This window comes from Mesoplodon densirostris, chromosome 18, assembly GCF_025265405.1.
Source record: "Mesoplodon densirostris isolate mMesDen1 chromosome 18, mMesDen1 primary haplotype, whole genome shotgun sequence".
NCBI classification, from domain to species: domain Eukaryota; kingdom Metazoa; phylum Chordata; class Mammalia; order Artiodactyla; family Ziphiidae; genus Mesoplodon; species Mesoplodon densirostris.
Genome location: NC_082678.1, coordinates 41,393,038 through 41,419,301, shown reverse-complemented (window position 1 = coordinate 41,419,301; position 26,264 = coordinate 41,393,038). Strand labels below are relative to the sequence as shown.

Here is a 26,264-nt window from a genome sequence, read left to right as displayed (position 1 = left end):
CCCTCCCTGACTCACCAGCCACTGTCACGCTGGGCTCCGTGCTCTTCTTGAGCATCCCATGCTCACTCTGGGGTCAGGGGCTTCCCCCCAGATACTCACATGGCTCACTCCCAGTTTCCAAATGGTCACCTCCTCAAAGAGTCCTTCCATGACCAGTCACACTAATACCCATCCTCGTTACTCTCCAAGCCCACCTTCTTTTATTTTTCTTCCCCACTATACGATTATCTGACCCCACTTTATGCATTTATCTGTTGATGGTCTGTCAGCCACACTAAAGATGAGCTCCCCCAGCTAGGAGAGTTCCCTCCTGTCTCCCAGCACAGAGAACAGTCCTGGCACGTGGCAGATGCACGATAAATACTGAAGGAACAGACGAACAGGCTGCTGAGCACAGCTGGGTGTCCTGGGGCCAGAGGAGGAGAAATGCTCACTCATGACCTGTTGTTGGACCCTCGAAGGCAAGTAAGCACCACCCTGTGAGCCAAGCACAGGCAGAGATGGCACAGAATTAAACCAACTTGGCCCAGACTGGCAGAAACTAGGCCCCAGGAAAATCTGAGCAGCCAGACACAGCAACTGGCCCCTTAGGTCAAAGTGGGAGTGACTTTCCATTGTTAAAGCCAGAAATCCTTGATAGGAACAGTCACAATCTGATGGAGCAGCCGCACCTGTGGTCGAAGCCCTCGCTGCAGCCAGCAGCCCTCCAACAACCCGCTGTCCTGAGCATCACTTTCTAGAACGTGGAGGACTGCCCTCCTCCTTGGAAGACTCAGAGCTGCTTGAAGACTAACAGGCCCCTGCACCCACCCCACTCCTGAGGAAGAAGCTGCTCTGACCGTGTACTCATGCCCTGCTGTTCCTGTCAGGACCAAACGCCCCAAAACTTCTGGTTTCAACCTGGTGGTTTTCCCCAGAAACTTTCTTTTCTATATTTGAATACCATTTAAGAAAACAGGTTTGAAGAGTTCATTAAGGCAATGTGACCAAACAGCTCCAGGCTCAGGTATGTATGGGGGCGGGGACAGGAGATGGGGGAGTTCCAGGAATTAGGGTTCTGCAAGGCAGGTTCCAGTGTGGGAAGCAGGGGGCCGGAGGCAGGGTAGAAAACACTTATAATCAAACCCACTTGCTGACAGCACCTGTTAAGCAAGCCTCAAATCACTGCCCTCATCAGGACCAAAAATAACATCAGCCGTCACTTCCTGAGCATGTGCTGGTGTTCTACACGGCTTCTCTAACCCTCACACCGACCTTACCACACCAGTGCTATTATAACCCCAGGTTACAGGTAAGAAAAGTAAGGCTTCGAGAGGTTACCTTAGCATCGTCAGGATTGAAACCAGGCTGGTTTCAGGGCAATGAACTCCTGAGGAGCAACACACGATGGACGGACAGGCTGCGTGCAGGTGCTGCACACCGGCCACACCTGCAGGGGAGGAGCCCGAGTCCGGCCAGCTCTGAGGGTTGCTGGCCGTGTGGCCCCCAATTCCACGTCACCATTCCTAGAGAACGAAGTCTCTCCACTAACACACCTGAAATGATGCCATCAATCAACAATGGTGAGGGGACAACTGAAGTTTGCCCTGAAAACTGTTTTTTTTTTTTTTTTTCCTCTAGTTAATCCACTACCTAACCTTGGCAAGAGGGGACTATTTCGGACTACCTTCAAGTTCAATAATATAATTATACAAAATATAACAAAAATAACAGCTACATAAAAACTGAGCAGCACTGTGCTAGTTTAACTTAAGTGTTCATAACTGGAGCCTGAGAACACAGCCTGAGTGGGTCCTTAATACTCTGGAATGACACCCACCCAACACTAAACAGCAGTTGCCTATGAGGAAGGTGGGGGAGTGCTGGTTACAGGGACTTGAGCTTGACCTGCCATGTCTAATTTTTTAAAGGAACACATTGGTGGATTTCCACTACAATAAAAGATTAATGTTGAAGAGCCAAAGGAAATGCATCCAAATAGTTTCCTGGGGGTGGAAAAATGGTGGTTTAAAAATTTTTTCAACTTTTCTGTATATTCCAAATTTTTATGTTATAATCATGGAAAGACAAATAAACTTTAAAGTACATTCTTTTTTTTTTTTTTTTTTTTTGTGGTACGCGGGCCTCTCACTGTTGTGGCCTCTCCCGTTGCGGAGCACAGGCTCCGGACGTGCAGGCCCAGCGGCCATGGCTCACGGGCCCAGCCGCTCCACGGCATGTGGGGTCCTCCCGGACCGGGGCACGAACCCGTGTCCCCTGCATCGGCAGGCGGACTCCCAACCTCTGCGCCACCAGGGAAGCCCCTAAAGTACATTCTTAAATGAAGAGAAAATACCTAAGTTCTAAAGAGGGTATTAAGGAACACGTGGCTAGAGGTCATTAATTGTACCTCACTAATAAATAGGAATAACCACCCATATCTTTACAGAGTAATGTAACTCAGAACTAGTAAAATGTATCAGCTAAATGGATGAAAAATGCTTGTGTGACTGCTCTTTGAAAGGGTAGCTCTCCCTCACACACACAAATTTAAATTGTGCTATATGCAAAATAAAACACTTCTTTAGAGCACTATTGGTGATCTGAAAATTTTAATTTCTTTTAACCTTGTATTTAAGAACAATGAGAAATTTTAGTCTCTCATGCAGATGCATTCACAATTTCAAATCATTTACTGGGTTCACATTAGCTGTCCAACCCACACAGGCTTTCTACCGTTAAGAGTCTCAGCTCTTACACCTGAGGTATCAGCTACTTCACGGACAGCCAGATGCAGAAAATACTTCTGGGCCTGCTGCATGGACAGCATTCTTATAATTTTCAAATAAATGCCATTTCTTAAAATATTAATTCCACTGAACAGTCCAGCAAAAACACCATAACCCATCCAGGTCAAGGTCTGCAAGTGGCACTTTGTTGAGAGGCAGCCTTGATTTTAATTTCCCCAAGATTCACAATGGAAAGGTTGCCCCATGGGTACACAGCGCCCCCGTTTTGTCTGGATTCACAAGGTCCCCATGAGTGCCCCACAGCACTGGGACAGGCAGGGACCTGACTAGAAATTGGGACCCAAGTTCTAATCTAGATTCAGAAGTGAAGCCAGCACCTTAATCTCTGGGATTGTCCGCTCACGAGTAGAGAGATTTGGATTGGCATCTCTGAGGTGCCTTTCCCTGCTTCTAAGCCTTTAAGCTTGACACTGGAATGAAGAGCAAATAAAAGGTTTCTTCAAAAGCTTCTGTTCCTTTTCTGGATCATGACACAAGCGTTAACCTCCAACAGCTGAGAATGAAGACAATTTTCTCCAGCACAAGCTGCTGCAAAGTGATCCACACAAATGTTCTGTGGCTTAAAACAGACCATCTTTTTAAATGTCTGGTATTTTAGATACTTAAGATCGTTGTTACATGAGAGTAGTCTTTTATTAAGTTCCTCACCTTCTTGACAAGGTTCCTGGGAAAGTCATTCCAAACCAACTACTCCTGAGTTGAAGTTTATATGAACTAAATCTTGGTGTTTTTTAAGTAAGGGAACCTAAAAGAAGAATGGCACTGTATGAGTTCGCTAGGGCGCTGTCACAAAGTACCACAGCACCGGGGCTTGAACCACAGATGTTTATTGTCTCAGCAGTTCTGGCGGCCAGAAGTCCCAGATCAATGGGTCGGCAGGGCTTGTTTCTGGAGGCCTCTCTGTGTCTTCACGTGGTCTCCTCTCTGCCTGTGTCCCAATCTCTTCCCATAAGAACACCAGGCATGTTGGATGAGGGCCTTTCCTAAAGGCCTCATTTTAACTTCATCACCCTTTTAGAGTCTGTCTCCACTGGGTTAGGACTTCAACGAACACATGAATCTGGGGGAAAGTTCAGCCCATAACCACTGGAGTTTATGACTTTTCTTTTTCACATGCCTTGACATAAATATCTATAGTAGGTTTTAACATTAAGTATTGAGAATTTAAAACCCAAAAGATAGCGCCATGTCACGTGCAGAGCACAGAACTGATGTGCAAGGAAAGCCCATGTCTGATGAAGCGCCACACCTGTTACGGTTTGTTGAGACTTTCAGAGGCTTTGCAGCAGCTTCAGGTGGAGAATGGTGATGAACGGTCAAGTCCAGACAGCAGGGAAGTTAAGTTCAGAAACAAAAGTCAGCATCTTCCTGAAGGGCTGTCTGCCTAGCACTTTGTGGATGGATGCACCAGATGACGCACCTAACTCACCCAGATCCAAACCTGCCCCCCTCCACCCTCAAAACAGTCTCTCGAGGCCCCAGTACCCCAGCCACCGCATCAGAGGCACCTGGGGTGGCAGGTGTGAATGCAGGTCTTTGCATCCTTCCTCAGCTCAGTGAACCCAGCCCTGGGCCCGGGAACCTGCACTTTAACAAGCACCCACCTACCTGCCCCCTCGAGTCTGGGGGTCTCAGCCCAGAGAGGTATAAGCTGCCATCTCTGCACCCACAAGAAAGGCCATGGTTGTCCAAGCTGCAAAACTGAGCACACCTTTATTTCAGACAAGTGCAATCCAGTACAGGCAGGAAGGTACTCTGTACACACTCATGATTTGTATCCTCTCATACCCATTTGGCAGGTCCCTAAAAGCCTGGCACACCATTCAGTTAAAAAAATCACATGAAAGATCCCTAGGGAATCTGATCTAATGGTTTGCCCCAAACAACGGATTTTCTCTCCATTAGTAAAATCAGCACCTGCTGACAGGGGAACACAATGCAAACCTGACAGTGATTTTCATTAACAAGCAAGACTACACTAATGCTTTCAAGCATAAAGATTAACTGTGAATGTCAGAAAGCCTAATTTGATTGCTATCAGCCACCAAGAACTCGAAGAGGAAAGCAAGGTCATTATGGAAGTTACGCTCTTCCTGGAAATTCACTACAACCTGCCAGAGCAAGAGTCCAAGACACTGGAGAGACAGCCATGCTGATCAGAGGGCTCTGCTCACGCGGAGAGACCCCATGGTTGCGTCTTTTCCGGCTGTGTCCTTCCCTGAGGTCCATTCCGCTGGCTTCATGGCAACTTGGTCCCCTGGTCTCAAGGTGACCATTTGGGAGACTTCTGCTTAAGAATCCATCCTTGCTGAACCCAAGGGTAGCATGCCCTGCCCAAAATTTAGGTGTTCTCCTGTTATGAAGGCCATTCTGTAGGTTGCATGTATATACATATAAGCATCAGCCCCTACGAGAGACAAAGCTTCCTTCCTCTTCAGCAGAGTAGCGCAGGCCGCGCTGCTTTGGCTAGCTCTTTTTCCTGTGTTCCCTCATGTGAGCAGCAATCGAACCAGCTATTTCTGCATTCTTCTTGTTCTGGCCAAAATAATTTAGAAACTCACCATCTGGTCCAATCAAGTACATTATGATTGTATGATCCACCTGCAGAGAAAAGGTGGGGGGAAGGAGAGGATGACAAAAAGTTCACCAAAATAAGCTGCTTATTTTACTGAATAAATGCTGCAGGATCAGAGACTTCACATTACTAGTTAAGCAACCTTTGTAGCACCTATTATTTATGGAACAGGCCTAAGTCTATTATACTAAATACACAGCAACGAATTATCTAAAATCTTTCCAGAAATTTGCCGACTATTGCCTGACACATTAGCTAGAACTTGGAATTCTTTTGGTTCAATCCTTAACACACTCATCCACACAATTTCTGAGAAAAGAATGCACTTCTAAGAAATGGCCACTGCCAGCCTTCATTAAACAGCCAATGTTTGGGGAACAGCAAAGCCTGCTTAGGAAGAGCCTACATTCATGAGTAAAATATTTCATCTGACCCCTTAACCATATTATAAAGAAATACCACATGGGATTAAAAGTGTTGGGGAAAAATACTTTCTTTATTAAGTTCTTGGGTATATTCTTTTATGTTTTAGGAAGAACTGGTTATCATTCAACAGGCTAAATTCTGCTTACCATGTTATATTATAAACAAAAACAGAAAAGTAACCACTAAACATATAATATATAAATTCTAATACAGTAATTAGTCCTCATATTAGTGACTCAACTGGAAACATGATGAGTGTTGTCCTCCCCTAAGAAATGTTACTACACTGAACAATCCTACCTGAAGCACATCACCCAGAAGTTCCTCAGGAGCCGTAAGTGCTACACCCCCAAGGAGTTACCTTAAATCCATTATCCACTTTCATGGCAAAGTTCTTAAAGTGTTCCTAGCTCCACCTAAAGTTTAGACTAGCCATCAATTTTTTTTTTTTAGTTATATGCTTCCACAAATCCAATTTTAAATGAGTTGAAGACTTGGCACTTAGAATCCTTGGAATTTATTCCAGGCTTGATTGCTGTCTGGCAAGACAAAAAGACAGACAGGAATGCGATCATACATACCAAGCTGGAGACACCCCAAATACACCCAGACACACGATGTGTCTGTTAGGTTATCGTGCTTTTATACACACACATTCATAAAGAGAGTAAATGGAAAGAGCCACTTGCTTATTCACATAAGTAAAGAATGTAGACCCAGAGGGCTCAGACAGCTGGTGATCTTGAGGGGGCTGAGAGTAATTCACTGCAGGAAGACAGGGAACCCGCGTTTCTCCAACTGTCTGACAGAGTCAGAACCAGGTCTCCAGGTGTCTCTTAAAGCCCTACTCCACAGCTTACACCTCTCTTTCTCCCCATTTCTTCCTCTTTCCTATTCTTTCTATTCTCTCTCCTCCTTAAAAAACCAGAATTTCAGCGTGTGTTGGGCTTATTTTATGAGTGTTCTTCACATAAATTACTTTTTAATACATAATAAAAATATTGTTCTACTCAAACTGTCAAACTTGTCAGTGGTCACATCTCAGTGTTCACTTGGGTTATGGGCACATCATATCATATGTAAATAAGAATGAAAGAATACACAGTAAATGTATACAATGAAGTCTTCCACTCCTTCCAGAGCCCCCGAGTCCCTCAGTTCTCCTCAGAGGGCACCACTACCACCAGTTCCTGCTGTTATTCTTCCAGAGAAACCCTCTGCGTCTATTAGTGTGTCGATAACCACCTATTTCTTTTTAGACAGAATTAACAACACACTATACTTGTTTTCTCACTTAGCAATATACTGGACGTTGTTCTGTATCAGTACATATATAGTAGCCTTTTAAAGAATGGTTGCTTGTTTTCCAGTCTTTGTTTTACAAACAATGCTATAGGTTATCTCTGTAGGACAAATTCCAAAAAATGGGTTCTCTAATCTAAGAAGTATTCCACTTTAAATGCTGATGATACTGACAAACAGCCTTCTTACGAGGGCCTATCAGTTTAATTCCCATCAACAATGCATGAAAGTGCCAGCTGGTCCAATTTCACTCCAACACTGCAGCATTTTCTCTTTTCCTAAATTAGATTTTGACAGTATCTTTGGCCTTTCTGATCTAACAGGTGAAAAATGGCATCACATTATACAATTCACATTTATTGTGAATAAAACTGAACATCTTTTCTTAGGTGTGAAAGCTCTTTGTATTCTTTTGCAAAAGTATTTCCTAATTAATATTTAGAAAATAATGTAATACTATACATATAATGCAATGATGTGCACATTTAGCTTTCAGTGGAATTCTAAACGTTTGTAACCTGGGTTACATATACTATGGGTCAGAGGATGCCACTCGTATTCAAAGCCAGAAGCTCACCTCTGTTGCTATCGAGATTAAGAAAACTTCATTCCTTTATCTCAACCTTTAAGGTACTCCCTCATTCCCTACATGTCCTTAAATCTTAAGTTTCCCACACCATCTCGCGGATTAAAATCTGTAACCTCAAGGGACAGAAGTCATACTAATGAAAAACTCAAGAAGCTGGAGAGTGTCTCCCCCTACTGGTTGATTTGGCAAATGTACAGCAGTGAACTCACAGATTCTTATCAAACGTCACATTCTTATGGCAGTAGACCAGTATTTATTTGTCAACATGGGGTCTGGGATAGGTTCTAGAGGATCCAAGAATCTCCGTAAGATGTACATATTTACATCTTGATTTTTAAGACTAAAAAACTTAATATCCATATTCTGGATTATCTGCATGGCTACCTTAGAGTGCAAATCTCAGGGCCCAAACCTTATTTATGTTTAAGAGCTCACTGGCACCTCGCCGTATACTGCTGGTTACAGTCAGACAAGAAAAAGATGCATCCTTACTAAGTCAAGACCAACCAGTCCAGGTAGGCTACACAATGAAAGGTTTCAAAGTAATTTAAATAAAAAACCACAAGGGGCGGCTGGCTGACTATAGAGGTGGGTGTCTCAAATCACATTCCTGTGGTGAGAAGTGCTTCGGTTTCAGCCAAGTATCTCTTATTACGTTAACTGAATGTTTTACTTTTTTTTTTTTTTTTTTTTTTGCGGTACGCGGGCCTCTCACTGCCGTGGCCTCTCCCGTGGCGGAGCACAGGCTCCGGACGCACAGGCCCAGCGGCCATGGCTCATGGGCCCAGCCGCTCCTTGGCATGTGGGATCTTCCCAGACCGGGGCACGAACCTGTGTCTCCTGCATCGGCAGGTGGACTCAACCACTGCACCACCAGAGAAGCCCATGTTTTACTTGTTTTATAAGTTGTTTGCTCTAATTTGTAAAATTTATTTTAACTCTAGAATTATGAGCTATAAGCAACAAGACTAAAGGGTGTTACCTAGTTTACAACTGTACGTATGTAAACAATTTAATAAAACTACTCAGCACTGGAAGTCAGACTGACTAGCTCAACTGCTCCCACTATCATCATAAGTTAAACCTCAAAACCAGTCAATACAACTCTCTTTCATAGGAAGAGTAAAGAATTCTGAAAAGCTCTTGTTTCTCCACGGCTTCCTTTCTGCTCTCCTCTCATTCTTCTCATGCTGCTGGTGTGACAAGAGGAAACCACAGTAGGGTCCCTCTACTTTCCTTAAACTTAGGGTGTAAGAAGAAAATGCTAATTTTTCTTGTCTTTTTCTCCCATGAACTCAAGTTTCCCTAAGTCTATGAGGCACCAGAACTAGAAAATAAGATTATTGTGTGGGCTTAAGGCAAAGGGACCGGAAACATGCTTTTAATTTAGGCCAAAGGCTACAGTGCTGGGACTTCCCTGGGGGCACAGTGGTTGGGACTCTATGCTCCCAGTGCATGGGGCCTGGGTTCGATCCCTGGTCAGAGAACTAGATCCCACACGCATGCCGCAACTAAAAGTTCGCATGCCACAGCTAAGAAGCCTGCCTGCCGCAACTAAGACCCAGCACAACCAAATAAATAAATAAATAAATAAAATATTAAAAAAAAAAAAAAAAGCTACAGGGGCACATGTGCTTCAGGTTCAAAAGTGGTGAGGAAATCACAGTGGGCCGTAGAGACAAAGCACCACAGTGGGATGTCCCCTCTGCATATCACTCTTGGGAGCTGGCCATGGCGTTGCGGGAAGAGCAATGACTCAGGATCCTGACCATCTTTCTTTCTTTTTTTTTTTTTTTGCTGTACGCGGGCCTCTCACTGCAGTGGCCTCTCCCGTTGCAGAGCACAGGCTCCGGACACACAGGCTCCGCGGCCATGGCTCGCGGGCCCAGCCGCTCCGCGGCATGTGGGATCCTCCGGGATCGGGGCACGAACCCGTGTCCCCTGCATCGGCAGGCGGACTCTCAACCACTGCGCCACCAGGGAGGCCCGATGACCATCTTTCTTTCTACAAAACCAGCTCTGTGGCTGGAAAGGCTCTTATGATTAATCACTTTGTCTAACCAATACTATAGAGAAACTAGAGCATGACAACAGAGGAAAAAACCTGAAATAATACTAAAATACAATGTCAACTCTTCCTGTGATAGGGAAAAACGTCCACACTGAGAAGGAAACTGGGTGCGTAGGGGTGGCGCTTATGTTTCACTGTGAAACCACTGACGAGAAGAGGAACAAGGTGACCCAGGACTCCTGGGCAGTGCCAATGAACGTGAAGACGGCTCTTTAATGTAAGAGCTACAGAAGAACAACCTGATAGAATTTGTTCTTCATCATTAAAAAAACTTTATTAAGTACCTAATTATGTAGAGCATAATAGCTGCAAATGCAACGCAAATTATGCAAACGCATAGTTGGTATGAAAAGAAATCTTATGGGAAGTCTAGTTGCCTATGGCTTTCTTTTCTCTTGCTTTTCAGAATTCTTCCTGACTCAACCCAAAAAAGCAGTTCCCTACGGCCTAACACTACTTCTCAAAAGGAGTATATTTCTTATACCTCTTCATTGAGGGCAGAGAGAACCAATACAATGTTTATCAACTAAAATGAGCCTTGCCCCAAACGATTATATTATATTCTATTGAATCTAAGATATCCCTGATTTTATATTGCTCTATAATTTTATGTGCCACTAGAAAAGCAGGCAATTAAACTCTAAGAACAATGAATATAAATTAAACAATCATCCTTCAAAAAATATATATACTTCTTCTATCCTTTCAAACATCCCTAATTATTAAGGAATTTGCTATGATCTCAGATTATCTTTCGTTTTAATTTCATTTTTAAAAACAGTCGTCACGGAAAGCTATATGAATGTCTGGGACCTGGGAGCCTGTCCAGGTGTTGAAAGCTGTGCATTTGCTTACTATATAGTCCTCATCTTCGTCCTTGGGGCCAGGGCTGTAATACACTCTGAATGCTCTGGCCACTTGATCGATCTCTTCTTTTGTGCCAGTTAAGCCAATCAGTTTGGGAGAAAATTCTAAATAAACAATGAGAAAGACAGTGAAAAAGAAGCAAGCAAACCAACCAACCCTACACTTCAAAACACAGTATCAGTTATACAGCAGCCCCACTGCCACTTTCTTCCTGGAGTCCCTAAACATTTCATGTTTCAAAGAAAAACAAATTCGCATAGAACAAATGAAAATTCTCCTCTGTAATATAGGTCACATTCACCAAGATAGATCACACTGGAATTAAACTAGAAATCAATGGCAGAAAGATATCTGGAAAATCCCTAAACGCATGGAAATTAAACACACTTCTAAGTAACACATGAGCCAAAGAAGAAATCTCAAGAGAAATTAAAAAAATATCTTGAATAAAATAAAAATGGAAACACAACTTATTGAATCCATATAGTAGAAAAGAAGATTTAAATCAATAATATAAGTTTCCACCTTAGGATCTAGAAAAAGAGCAAATTAAATCCAGAGTATTCAGAAGAAGAGAATCAGAGCAGAAATCAATGAAACTTAAAACAGGCTATTAATAGAGAAGAGCAATGAAACCAGAAGTTGGGTTTTGGTAATATATAAGTCAAATCCTTTCATGACTAGTAAAGAGCTGGAGGGAATATATTCTAATTATTTAAATCACAATTTTTGTTAATTTAGTGGTTCTTAAATATTTAGCTGTAGTTCTGAGATATGCTGAAGTTTAAAGATACTATTATGAATTAAGCACGACAGTTTTCCATTGTATCATATGAGAAAAAAGTTTGCTTGACAATTAGTTCATACCAGATCAAAATACCTGTATCTCATTTTCTAACATAAAATCTCACAGCATGCACTTGCTATTAAGTTTTTGGAATTTATGTAAGTAAGCTGGGGAAGTCACTTAAAACACCTGGATTCATCAGACTACTGAGCCGAGTCCAACACTGAACAGCAGTACCTTCTTCCAAAGGTACAGGTAGCCTATTTTTATTCTTTGGACTAACTCATTCTAAATTGAAAAACTGCTCAGATACCGAAAAAGCAAGGTGGCTTGTTCTTCTTCCCTACACTCTGACTAAATGAAGAGAAGGTGAGTGAAGCCTGAATTAGTTGCACATCCAAACCTTTTCAAAAAATTGTTGAAATTGCAGTAATTTTCTAAATACCAACTTAAATATTTAAAAATCCCCCCCAAATGCGACTAGAAAGGATCACATCATCAATCACTGTATGTACCTGCTGATGAAGAATATTACCATAAGGTTTTGGTATTTCCATTAGGTACGGCAATTCAAATGTCTACTCATTTGGGGATTATCTAAGGTTTGGTTAATATGTGATAATAAACAATTACCAATATGACACACATTTAAATTGGAGATTATTTATCACCCAATGAGTTATACCTGCTTTTTACTGCTTTAGAAAATAATGATGCTATTGCTCAAATTTCTGACATACCTGTAAACTGTGGACATAAATTCTGCTTATATATAATAAAAACTCTAAAACTTCAACGAGAAAACAAATCTTTGTAACTTTGGGTTAGGCAAAGATCTCTCACATATGAAACCAAAAAATTATCTATAAAAGACCAAGCTAATAAACTGAACTTCATCAAAATAGAAACTGCTCTTCAAAAGCCATGGCTGACATGACAAGCCATAGACCGGGAGGAAATATTTGCAAATCATACACCTGATAAAAGACTTGTATCAGGACTATAAATAATAAATAAATAAGTAAAAATAAACAGCCCCATAAAAATGAGTAAAAGATGTGGAGACGCTTTACCAAAGAAGACATACAGATGGCAAATAACGACATCAAAAGATGCTTAATGTTAAAAGTTATTAAGGCAAACGCATTAATAAAACCACAATGAGATACCACTAAGCACCTACTGAAGGGGCTAAAATTAAAAAGGCTGACCCTACTAAGTGTGCGAGAATGTGGAGGAGCCGGAGCTCTCATACACTGCCAGCGGGAGTGTAAAAATGTACCGCTGCTTTGGAAAAAAGTTTGTCAGTTTCTTAAAAACTTAAACATTCACCTATCATATGACCCAGCCACCCCACTCCCAGGTATTTACTCAAGAGAAATGAAAGCATGTGTCCACACAAAGACGTACGTGTACATGAGTGCTCAGCAGCTTTACCTGTAATAGCCAAAGACTGGAAATAACTCCAATGTCCATCAATGGGATACTACCCAGCAATAAAAATGAACTATTGACACACGCTACAACATGGATGAATCTCAACATAATTACACTGAAGGAAGTCATTAAAAAGAAAGAGCATATACTGTATAATTCCATTTACATAAACTTCTAAAAATGCAAACTAATCTATATTGATGGAAAGCAGATCAGTGGTTGCCTGGAGACACGAGGTGGGCGCAGAGGAGGGACATGAAGGAGGAATTAGCAAGGGCACATGAAAGCTGCTGGGGGTGATGGATATGTTCACTCTGACTGTGGTGATGGTTTCCCAGGTGCACACATGTGTCAAAAGGTAACACACTGTGCACTTTAAGTATGTACTCTTTTAATATGTCAACTATCTCTCAATACATGAGCTAAATAATAAAATATACAGCAGGTCTTACATAAGACACATTTTAAAATAACTCAAAGTTTTAGTGGATATGCATTAGAAGGTATCATACAATAAAAATAAATAGAAAACTATTCATTAGTCCTTCTGACCAGTAGCTTAAATCAATTCCACCATAATTAAAATGGAAATTCCTGATTTTTAAGCACGCATGTTCCACACACTAGTACAACAACAAAATCTGTCTGATCAGATTTTTATTCTCATCACTTTTTTCAGCTTAAGAAACTTGAATTTAGAGAAATTACCCAAGCTCACAAGAACCTAAATATTCATCCTTAATTCTACCATAATTTATAGTCTTTAAAAGTACCTTCTAATAGTTTTTAAGTGCATGTTGAGATGTTTGAATTGAAATTCTTCCTTAAAATGGTAATATATGTGTTTATCATTAATATTTTAGATTTATAAAATATACACTGTGAATTCAAAATGTGCTTATATATCATAATTTTTCTTTAATCTCCCAATGAACATACTCCCGGAACATCTGTCTGTCCTAATTTTACAAAGGGAAGAGTGAGGTACTGAGCTGGAATCAGAAGCAATGTGTCCCCTCAATTCAAGGGTCTCTTTACTTTGTTGATATCTTTAGGCCAAGTTCAATCTTTCCTCTGTGACAAAATAAAGAGCCCTGCACCAGGAACTGAGAGGCCTCTTCCTTATTTATTTACTTACCGGCCACAGTCACAATCCTAAGACTCTTTTCATCCACCTGTAAAACTGGTGACAGTACCATACATCCCCCGTATCTTACAAAGCATTCCAAGGTCCAAATAAGCTGATCTTTCAAAAACTGTAAGAGCTAAACATATGTAAACTATTGTGAATAAAACACACCTTTTACATAATTTGCGATGGCTTCTTTTGTGTCCCTCTCTGGGTCAATAGTGATGAAAAGTGGAGTTAAATCTGGCAGAGTTGGAATACTATCTGAAAGAAAGTTCTCATTAATCAGTATTCACATTCTAAGGGAAAAGACAAACAGCAATTACAGTAGCGTGTAGGGAGTGCTACAGCAAGGTGTTAAGGCAACACAGAGGGACATCTAACACGGATGCGGAAGGGGATGGGACAGCCTCCAGGAAAGGCAGATATATATATATCTGTGGTGCAATCAGATAGATATCCTATCAAATATCTGCACCCCTGCACACATGCTGTTACTCAGAATCACATCACGTGGATATCCTGTCTCCTAATCCAATGCAATGTTTGTAGGATTCCCCCGCCCCACCCACCATAAACTATTAATAAGGACTGAATATCCTGGAACAATTCATTTTAAGAAGGATGTACATCACAGACCATACCACAGATTTCCTAGTCTAACCATGAGTCACCAGGGAAAAAGCAATGGCAGTGTCAGTGATGAAAGGCTACAAAAAGAAAGGGACACAAAGCAGAGTTAAGGGAGACCCAGACCCCACCAACATTTTTTTTTTTTTTTTTGCGGTATGCGGGCCTCTCACTGTTGTGGCCTCCCCCGTTGCGGAGCACAGGCTCCGGACGCGCAGGCTCCGGACGCGCAGGCTCAGCGGCCATGGCTCACGGGCCCAGCCGCTCCGCGGCACATGGGATCCTCCCAGACCGGGGCACGAACCCGTATCCCCTGCATCGGCAGGCGGACTCTCAACCACTTGCGCCACCAGGGAGGCCCGCCACCAACATTTTTAAGCAACCTAACATTTAGCATCAAAACAAGCTTCCTTTGGTAAAGAATAAGGTCATGGGAATCACAGCCACTAACAAGCCTAACACTGAGATTTTATGTTCTCACAAACTGAATAATTACAACCCTCCACCTAACAGTAATATAAGAATGTGAAAAGCATGGTAACATTAGGGACATCAAGTAAACACATACTTTATCATAGGAAGAGATGGCTTTCTTACCTATTTCATCCACAACTTGAATCATTTTTTCTAGTTCTTCTGGACAGATATCAGGGCAATGAGTGAAACCAAAATAAATCAATACCCATTGACCCAGGTAGTCCTTATCAGTTTTGGGCTCGCCAGTATGAGTTGTGAGGGAAAACGGGCCCCCAAGTAAAGGCTTTCCGATGCTTCGCTGCCGTTCCTTCTCCAGCTCTTAAACACACACGAACACACACCGAAGGGGAAAAAAAAAGTCAATCTAACCACAGGTACTCAAATGCCTGATCTATGGTTCATTCTATACTACTGACTGAGGGCACAAAATGTAGAAGAAATAGCCTCAGTTTTCAAGAAGCTTAAAAAATCTTTTAAGAGAAATAAGCATAAAACAAAATAAAATCAAACGCTATTGTATATAGTAAGGACTACAAGAAAAGAAAGTGGTCAAACTATTTTCTTCCTCCTCCAGAACAATTCAGTCCTTAGCCATCAGGTGTGGCCACGATGGGGGTGAGGGCACAGCAGAGCAGAATGTCTGAGCCCAAGTGGGCCAGGTGGGTGGCCTGGCAGTGGGTGTCTGAGCCTGAGTGTGCTGAGGAGGGCAGCTGCGTGAGGAGAGGACAGCAGCGATGGGAGCTCGGTTACATACAGGGGCTTGACCAAATAAGTAAATACATTAAAGAGCTACAGGTGAAAAAGGAGTTAGAACGATGGAAGGAGAGAAAACTAGAATGAACGCTGAAGTATTGGAAAGAAATGGGAGGTACAATACAAACTTATAGTTTCAAAATATATAGATACAAAATATATAGATACAGAAATAAGTACAGATGTAAATAAGCACCTCTCTCTCCTAGCTCTGTCCACTGAAAGGACCCGGGGGCGGATACACCCCAATAGCAGTGAGCTCATATCCTGACTTCTAATATCATCCTCCACTAAAAGGAAATGAGGCTTTTTAGAGAAACGGCTGATACCAGGACTGGGGCAGAGAAAGTACACGAACCTAGAACATCATTTTGTGTCAGAATTAAGGAAGAACCCAAAGCACATAGGAGGCATGTCAAAAGGAAACAGAAGCCTGTGTCGAAGGGGCTCCCACTGACCAATCTGGGACAATGTGAGCGTCAAACCAAAGAGAATAATGGATTACAACTCACTGGCTTGCTAGGAAATCATGAATCACACTGATATAAATAAAGGAATTGAGAGTTTGATGGGGAACAGAATATTTACATGTATAAATACATAATATTTACATGTGTAAATGTACATCACAAAATACATTAATTACATTTCCAGTAGAGAAGCCTGACACACACCACCTTAATCAAGTGATCAAACTGAACTTAAATCAGTAATGGGACAAACTGAAATCATATGACACCTGACTAAATGCAGTGAGAACACAGCGTCCTGAATCTAACCATGAGAAAACATCAGACAAACCCAAACGAAGGGACAGTCTACAAAATAACTGGCCTGTAATCTTCCAAGCTGTCAACGTCATGAGTCGGGTAAAGGCTGAAAAACTGTTACAAACTGAAGGAGACCAAAGAAAAAACTAGGTATGAAGTGTGCTTCTGAACTGGATCTTTCTGCTATAAAAGAAGGGCATCAGTTGGGACTTCCCTGGCAGTCCAGTGGTTAAGACTCTGTGCTTCTACTGTGGGGGGCATGGGTTCAATCCCTGGTTGAGGAACTAAGATCCCGCATGCCAAAAGGCACAGCCAAAAAAATTAAAAATAAATAAAATAAATAAAAGGAGGGCATCAGTTGCACAACTTGAATGAGGTCTGAAGACTGAACGGTGTAACATACTGATGTTAATTTTCTGATTTTGATGGCTGCATTGTGGTTATGTTGGGGAAGTATTTGGAGATGATGAGGCATCATGTCAGCAAATACTCTCAAACAACTTAGGCACACTTTTTTTTTTTTTTTTTTTAAAGATGATGTTGAGGGTAGGAGTTTATTAATTAATTTTTTTTTTTTTTGCTGTGTTGGGTCTTCGTTTCTGTGCGAGGGCTTTCTCTAGTTGTGGCAAGCGGGTGCCACTCTTCATCGCAGTGTGCGGGCCTCTCTATCGCGGCCTCTCTTGTTGCGGAGCACAGGCTCCAGACACGCAGGCTCAGTAGCTGTGGCTCACGGGCCTAGTTGCTCTGCGGAATGTGGGATCTTCCCAGACCAGAGCTCAAACCCATGTCCCCTGCATTAGCAGACAGATTCTCAACCACTGCGCCACCAGGGAAGCCCCAAGGCACACTTTTAATACTGTTTCATAATACAAGTTTTTATAAAACAAAATTATTAACTGAAGGTGCAATTCCAAACTAAAGTCAAAAGAAACTTGGCTTTTTCTACAATCGTCTCTACCATTACTTTCCTAGTTTGTCAGGTTTGTTTCATTTTGAAACTGAAGGAACTTAACTGCTTATTAAAATATGAAAATCTTATCAATAAAACACTTCTTGTTACACAAAAGAAATATACCTGTAGATCAATATGGATCTTATATTCCTAAAGTTCTAAAGCCTATGAATTTTCACTCCCAGCAGTAAACATTATCCTTTGTATAATGTCATCAAAAGAGACTCTCTAAAGAATCAAAACAGAGTAAGTGATACTTTAAAGATTTACTGGAAACTTCTAAAACAAATCTTAAAAGTCCTAAAATATTCACTAAAATATAAAGTTCTTGTAAACAGTTTCTAAACCCTCCGAGTGTTAGTCCAGAGCAGTTCCTTGCCGTGAAATTCCCTCTGGCCTGGCAGAACCTCATCTAGTGAATCCTTCACTTCTGTGTCTGTTTCACTATCATGGGCGCCTCAGTGGCTGGACTGCACCTTAATCATCTTTGCACCCTCTGGACTTCTTACTATCTACATCCAGATCTGTCCACAATAAGTCTTTTCACATGGTTAGACAGTGGTGCCCTGAACAGGTAAGACAGTGGAAAAACAGGTGAAATCCAAATAAAGTTTGTAGTTTAGTGAACAGTACTGTACGAACTTTAATTTCTCACTTTTGATAAATTAGCCATAGTTATACAAGATATTAACATTAGGGGAAGAAAGGTGAAAGATACATAGAAACTGTCATTTTTACAACTCTTCTGTAAACCTAAAATTATTTCTAGATAAAAAGCTTAAAAACAACAATGACAAATGCCAGTCCACAGCCAGGAAGGATTTTATTCAGCGCTGACCAGATGATATCTACTTACTCTCTGTCTTTTCTTTCTTGAAGTACTTCATCCCAGCCAGTAAAACTCCTCCAATAGCAAATGTGATGGCTAAGGACTTCCAGGAAACAGGCTACTGGGGCAGAGATTTCAAAAATAAAAATACTAGAAAGATGCAAACATTTAATCACACTAAATTTATTACAGTAGTTTTTAAGAGACCTACACACAGGCCTCGATCCTGTTAAATGAACAGCATGTTTCACGTTACTTTGGGATGAGAAAATACTTAAAGTTTCTGGGGAATGCAGTTGCATCTGGGCTAACACAATTACAAAGGCACTTCTTTCCAAGGGAAGGGTCCCTAAGTCGATTTCTTTTCATGTGGAAAAAAAGACCCAAGGCTCAAGCACCATGATTGTTACCACGTGTGACCCAGATCCCAACTGCTGATTTAAAAATCAGCTAATCACGGGCTTGTGCTTATAATGAGAATACATAGAAATAAACCAAATAAACTTAGGAGGTTAACCTAACTCTGGCTTCCAAAAGTAACAAAGCCAAAGTAGAAAAGACAGCTAAAAGTGGAACGTCTTGCAAACTGCAACATTATTCCTTTGTACTTTTTCCAAGTCCCAAGATAAAATAACTCATTAACCTTCCCCCAGCTCCGAAGACCACTTCTCTTGCCTATCACTAGAACCTAGTGGCTCTTAAGTTCTTTTGGGGTCAGAACTAGAACCCGGGAGAAACCAAAGAAAAAAAGCATATCCAGCACGCCCCTGCGATCCACATGTGCTCAATTTCAGGATATACACACCAGGCCTACGAAGGGACAGCCAAGTGATAAATAATAAAAATGCTCTGACTCTTCAATCATGGGTAACTTAAGGTTGAGCCCCCCCCGCTTAGAACACCTGAAACTTATTTTCTTGGCGCAAAAGCTAACTAAAATCCAAGCCCGGGTATCTAACCACGTGGAGAGGGTGTCGGTTCTGAGGTTCTCTTTACCGCTGAGGGTCCGTGCAAACCGGAGGGAAATGCGGGATGAGATTCTGTGACCCAGGGAGGTCAACCGGCGGAGTGGAGGACAACTTGAGGCCGAGTGGTTTCTGAGGTTATGACCAAGTGGGACGGGAAGGGCGCGCAGGGTTGACTGGCGAGCAAAGGCAGGGCTCCAGGTGTGCACTCACCCGGGGCTGCGAGGGGCGCGTGGGGTCTCCGCCGCCCTTCGGGTCCGGTCCTGACGACCCGGGCGGGGGCGGCCTCGCCGTGCTGAGGAGCCGGCACCGCAGGCAGCTGCCAGCAAGCCCCGAGGCCCGCCACGCCCCCTCTGGCGGCGCGCGGAGCCGCCCTAGCATAACCTTCGCGGTCCCCTCCCCGGGACCCCAAACCCCGAGGCCGCGAGGTAACAGAGACCAAAGTTTGCCACCCGTAAGCCGCATTATCCGGCCGGGCGCGCGCAACAACCCCGCCATGAGCTCGAGAGACCGCGCCTCCTTTGCCCCGCCCCCTCGACTTCCGGCGCCGTTTCCGCTTCCTCCGAAAGTGAGGGAGAGCCGCTCTTTCCGCTGCGCTCGATGGTGACGCGGTCGGCTAGCCGGTAGTCTGGGAGTTCTTCGCTGCGGAGTCGGCGCGCGGTAGGTGGTTCCTCGCAGCTGGAGGCGGGGCGGGGCGGGCCGGGCTGGGGTAGGCCTACGCGGGCGGGCTGCAGGGCTCTCGGGAGCTGACAGGGCCCGGAGGAGGGGGCCGCACTGGGGACCTGGCTGCGCGGCGGGAGCTGGGCCGGGAGTCCTGAGTGCAGCTCAGGGGCCCGGGGCTTCGGCGACCGCAGCCTCTCCTCCCTCACCGGGCGCCCCCAGCCTCGGAAAAGAGAAAACGGCGTCCGGAGACTGCCGGGACCGGGCAGCCCCCGTCCTCAGCCTGGAGGCCGGTCGTTGACCGCTTTGCACCCCTAACGTAGAAGCGGACCCATTGCGCTTGAAATAATGTGCTACTTTTTTTTTTTTTTTTGGTGGTACGCGGGCCTGTCACTGCTATGGCCTCTCCCGTTGCAGAGCACAGGCTCTGGACGCGCAGGCTCAGCGGCCACGGCTCACGGGCCTAGCCGCTCCACGGCATGTGGGATCTTCCCGGACCGGGGCCCGAACCCGTGTCCCCTGCATCGGCAGGCGGACTCTCAACCACTGCGCCACCAGGGAAGCCCTGTGCGACTTTTTAAACACATTTGCTGATTAGGATATTTGAGCGGTTAGGGTGACAAGGACTAGTCAAGTATGACTGAACTGCCTGGGATTTTTCCCAGGGTATAAGGAACCTGAATAGAAATACCGGCACTGTACAGAGCGGTGTCTCTCCTGCGTCACGTCCCAGCCCTTGACTTGGGCTCCCTGGGCCCTAGCATTCCTACAAGCCTATATTTACATAATCCCCCCTGTTAACGAGGCGGAGAGCTTTTCATTCCTTGCGAAAGTTGAACTCGCGTTCATTCTGCCTTGCCTTTGTCTCAGCATCTGCAGTCTTAATCTCCTCCCCGCCTCCGTGGCAGATGTGCAAAATACAGAAAAAGGAGGGGGGGGGAAGCCTTCTAATGTCCTTAACTTTGGATCCCACTCCCGCGGGGCCTTTTTCAGGGCTTCCGCTGAACAGAAGCATCCGGTGCCTGGTGGTGGTGGCCCCGGTGCGGGGTATTTTTTATCGACTGGCATCATCAGCCAGTGTTCTCCTCTGCTCGCCCACCAGGAGGTTTGTAGTAGTCTGTAATTACCTGTGTTTCTTGATTCCTGAATTGAGCTGGACTTCTCTGGAATATCGGCTCAAAGTAAATGTTCAGCACTTAAGATTATTTTTAATCAAACTGATTTTTCTGTCCTGAACTTGCCCATGCTTCAGATCTTCTCCCCCCACCCCACCTTATTTCTCTGTGTTTGTTTCTCCAGGGAGAAGGTAGTCCTCAAATTGACAAAAAACCCCACAAAAGTACCCTGCTTATTCAGGCAGTGAGTGTGTAAAATTATTGTTCACCTCTTTGCTCAGTTGTAGGTTAATTGATCAGACAGCCGTCAGATACATTAAAATTGAATTCAGGGTTTTTTTTCAGCTGGTCTGTTAACTTTTATTTGCCAGAGCGATTCTTTTAATAGCTGGACCCTTTATTTGCTTACCAAAGCTTTTTTTTTTTTTTTTTTTTTGCGGTACGCGGGCCTCTCACTGTTGTGGCCTCTCAGTTGTGGAGCACAGGCTCCGGACGCGCAGGCTCAGCGGCCATGGCTCACGGGCCCAGCCTCTCCGCGGCATGTGGGATCTTCCCGGACCGGGGCACGAACCCGTGTCCCCTGCATCGGCAGGCGGACTCTCAACCACTGCGCCACCAGGGAAGCCCACCAAAGCATTTTTATACAACTTCTTCATATTAAATTTATAATGTTAAATAAAATACTAGCTTCTAAAACAGTTCCTGGCTGAAAGTAGGTGTTTTATAGCTGTACATTGGATGAATTGCTAACACCTCTGAGCCTGACTTCATGCACCTGTAAAACTTTAGTGTTAAAAGATACCTTAAAACACTGTCTAGTGTAAACCTGTCACTTGTGAGAGGAAAATCAGAATGGTGTTGGTATTGCTAAGAGAGCTCACTGAAATGGAACCGGGAGGCCCTTGAGGATGTGTGACTTAGGCATGTCTCACCCTGGATGGAATCTGACCTTTGACCATTTATTGTCCTAATGACATCATCCAAAACATGTGCTGGAAACTCATGATACCTAGCGGACCCCTAGCCTGGAATAATTCGTGATTCCTTAAAGACAAATATTTCTTGACTTGTGTCAAGAGTCGATCACAGTTCTCAACAGGCAGCTAACTCTGTGGCTTTTCATATTTATGAACCCCTGACTCTTTCTCTTCCCCAGAACACTCTCAGTTTTACCTGAATCTGTGTTTCCCGAATTGCAGTTCTTAAGACCCCAAATAAACTCATTTCTTACTTGTAGCCTCCTGCATTGTTTTTTGGTTGACACACTTTTATTACTCCTCTTAAACCACCAAGGTCACAAACGAGTTTTTTTTTTTCTTTTTTTCCCCAATTTAGATGCTTTTCTTGAACGAGACAGGATGTAGATATTATTATCTGATATTTGTTCTATCAATAGTGACAAGGCTGATCAAATTTTGTGCTTGACAAAACCTTAGGCTGTTTGACTAGGACAACTAGGCCTAACTTCCTGGCCCTGTAGTTCACTTGCTTCATCTCAGGTGCAGATCTCCGCCCTGCGTGTCTAGCCACAATTTCCTGCCTCACCTTGCCTGTTACTGCTGTATCTAGCACAGTGAGTTTTGAGGCTATCCACCCCCCCCTTCTTTTTCCACAGCTACCTAGCCCACGTGGGTCTACGTATAAAAACTTGGCTCACGCATCCCTTCCCTGAGATGCTTCTGGCTTAGGCTTTGAGCGTCTCTTTATTGCAGTAGTTCCCTGTAACAGTCTCTCCTTAGTCAAGTCTAGGCTTGTCACATTTTTTCCTTTGACAGTAGTTTGAAGGGCTGTCTTTCTTCACAACCTCACCATAGATTCTTGAGGGCTTTCTACAAGGACCTTCAGCATTCTGCCAGTCTTAATTATCATAGAAGTTTTTTATATCATCTTGTAGCAAGTTTTCAGCAAGTAAGCATCCCTGGGCATTTCCTTCTATTCTTGAAAATCATTGGTGCCTAAGGTGGTTTTTGCAGAATGCTGACTGCTTATCCTGCACCATGAATTTTTGTAGGACTTTTTTTGAGGAAATCTTGTGAAGATTTCTGCATTATTCTGGTCTATAAAAAGTTGGGGTAGTTTCATTTATCTTGAGGTTCACTAGGCAGATATATAATTAAAAAATAATTTTCTTAACACGTATAGAGTGCTTTATGATTTACAAAGTAGACCACTTTGCATTAGAACTCAGTTGAATCTCACAACAGGTGATGAGAGTTATTTTGCTCTAAGAAACTGGAACTGCAATCAGTTCTAGGTTTTCAGCTTCACAGTTGCCAGCAGTTCATCATAATCCCTCTTAACTAAAACTTGGATAACTTAGCGTATGTAAATGGTGCAGGCAAAACTTCCAGAACCAAGTTCACTAGAAACTTGCTATTTTGCTTTCTTTTCAAAAGCAAATTATTTTCTTAGATCTTCTAATTCTTCCAGACTTTATTTTTCCCTAAATTTTAGAATGCTTTTAAAAAACTTTATAGTATAGACATTTAAAAACATGCATAAAGGTAGAGAGAATAAACCTCATGTACCCATTTTAGCTTTAACAATTATTCTCTACTCATCTACTTGTTTGTGTGTATTTGGTGAAGGATGGGGAGTATTTTGAAAAAGTTCTATGGCACTGGAATGCTTGTTAATTCTAAGTCTCCCCACTGGGGGTGTCTTTGAGTTTTTGATCTCTCTGTCCACCAGGATCAGTCTATCTGAGCTCCCTGGCATCTCCCTGAACCATAAAACAAAAGACTCTAAATGAGCCAGAAGAGTCAATTCCCGGCCCACTTGGTTCTTTTTTGCCCTGACTCACTCACTGTTGATTCCAATTGTCTTTCCATGAATGTGGTCTTGTCCTCCCTTATCTCTTATCTTTTCTTTAATAGATCACGGTATAAATTTAAGTTTCTGTTTTACAAAGTAATTTCTGTGTTTAATAAAATGCATATTTTTTTCTATCCTTAGCCTTATCTTTAAAAGCTATATGTAATGAGCATTTTGAATCTCTTTTCTACCCTAGAACACATTACTGCTTTGAAGTATGTGGCCCTTGCTGGGTTCTCTTCACATTACTTAACTTTCTTTAAAAAGCTGGCAAGGGCTTCCCTGGTGGAGCAGTGGTCGAGAGTCCGCCTGCCGATGCAGGCGACACCGGTTCATGCCCCGGTCCGCGAAGATCCCACATGCCGCGGAGCGGCTGGGCCCGTGAGCCATGGCCGCTGAGCCTGCGCGTCCAGAGCCTGTGCTCCGCAACGGGAGAGGCCACAATAGTGAGAGGCCCACGTACCGCAAAAAAAAAAAAAAAAAAAAAAAAAAGCTGGCAAATCTTCAGATACCCTGGAGTTTCCCTAAACTGAACTGTGTTCCAGTGGAAGGTGCGTCTGGGATGGGGAGGGTGGGAGGGAGGGAGATGCATGAGGGAGGGGATGTGGGAACAGATGTATATGTATGACTGATTCACTTTGTTATAAAGCAGAAACTAATAAAAAAAAAAAACCTAAAAAAAAAAAAAAAAAAAAAAAAAAGGTGCGTCTGATAGGGCTTTTGGTATCGCATGACAGAAACCTTAAAGCCAATTCACTTCGGCTTTACTCAGAGGAGATTTTGTTGGCTGATAGAACTAAATGTGTTTCCAGGACTTGACTTCCTTTCATCGGTCACATTGCTTCCTTCTGGGTTGGGTTTCTTCCCAGTTAACTCTTCCCTAGCAGCTCCAGTCTTAGTTAGCAGTTTTAGCAGAAGTAGTTCCAGTAGTTTTGCTAGTAGTTCCAGAGAAAGTCCCAGGGCTGATGCTTATTGACCCCCAACTGACCAGAGGGAAACTGGGCTTTTAGAGGCCAGGCCTGGGTCCTGGGTCTGCCCCTCCCCAGCCAGGAGGTTGAGGTTAAACCACACAGACTGAGAGTGAGAGTGGGTAGGTTCCTAAACAGACATTGGGGATGCTGTGACCAGAACAGGAAATGAATGCTGGGTCGGCAGTGACAGGTGTCTGCTGGACAAGATCAAATTAATTGGGACCAAATACCCTCTAGGAGATGTACAGTACATATTGTTACCCTAAAGGGACAAACAAGCTTGTTTAGCAGGGGATAAAAGCATTCCCAGAAACCATTTTCTCTCAAACTCTGGTCATAACGTTCCAATGATAACACTTGCTGAATTATCTTCTGGTTTGATTCTCTTATTAATCTATACTTGGAATCCCAAATATGTGAAGCCTTAAAAGACTAGAGGTTTTCAGCTTAAATGAGTTTTGTATTTATTTTAATTGTATCTCACCTTTCAAATCAGATTATCTCATCTATACTATCCCTCGTACATATTAACTGAGTTGGTATTTAGTGGGATTTTCAGATGGGACTGCAGGAAGAAATGAACAACAACAACAACAACGAAAAAAAAAAGTATAAGAACACCAAGGAATTTTTCAGGGTTTCCATCACTTTTTCTGGTTTTGTTTTACCTGTTTTGGGGCTCATTCTACCCAACCAGATTAAGGAAGGAATTTAGCTCATAATTGGATAGATCCCATAGAAAGTGTGTCATTAGTGACAAACAGTTTTAGACCAAAAAGAGACCCTTAATTCTCAAAAGTGTCAAATAGAAATCTGGCCCTTATTTCTGATTGTGGAGTTGTCACCTCCACCTCACAGGAGCACTCTGACAGGATTTCACATGTCTGTAGAAGGTTAAAAAGAACTCAGTAGGAATATTCAGCAAATGACTGGAGACCAGGAGTCTGAAAGTAATTTTAGAAACTATAAATGAATTTTTAGAAACAACTAGGCTTTAATAACCTAGACACCACAACACAATTTATTACTGTAGTTTTTACAACAAGCATAGTTGATCATTTAGGGTCCTAGCCTTTGATTTTTATTTTAATCCTTAGTGTTCTTGGCACTTTTAAGAGATTACAAATGATTATACATTGAGATTGTAAACAATCTAATAAAGTAATAGCTTTTTCAAGTCTAAATCCCTAGCACTTGTGGTCCACTGAGGCAGGGCAGAGATCATGTATAAGAAAACAAGAATACATATTTCCTGTTTCGTTTAGAGAGGAGGGGAATGTGCATTCAGGTTTTAAAAAGCTGGTACAAATTTGAATCCAACTTTTGAAGAACCAGGAATCACTACTCGCAGAAGTG

The 26,264-nt window shown here is 42.9% G+C and overlaps 1 protein-coding gene across 3 annotated transcripts; it reads right to left on the bottom strand.

Moving 5' to 3' along the window:
* Window positions 1-4,483: 4,483 nt before the first annotated feature.
* Window positions 4,484-19,879, bottom strand: LOC132478746 (protein SCO1 homolog, mitochondrial). Of its 3 annotated transcripts, XM_060082129.1 has the most exons (6): window positions 19,562-19,879; window positions 18,411-18,501; window positions 15,200-15,397; window positions 14,144-14,236; window positions 10,608-10,723; window positions 4,484-5,390 (listed from the first exon to the last, which is right to left on the bottom strand). In XM_060082129.1, the coding sequence occupies exons 1-6, from the start codon at window positions 19,844-19,846 to the stop codon at window positions 5,256-5,258; spliced, it is 918 nt and encodes a 305-aa protein (XP_059938112.1). In that variant the 5' UTR covers window positions 19,847-19,879; the 3' UTR covers window positions 4,484-5,255. The 3 variants fall into 3 exon arrangements, with proteins under 3 accessions (XP_059938112.1, XP_059938113.1, XP_059938114.1); XM_060082130.1 differs by lacking the exon at window positions 10,608-10,723 and having other exon boundaries at window positions 5,248-5,390; XM_060082131.1 differs by lacking the exons at window positions 4,484-5,390; window positions 10,608-10,723; window positions 14,144-14,236 and adding an exon at window positions 14,252-14,682.
* Window positions 19,880-26,264: the final 6,385 nt, after the last annotated feature.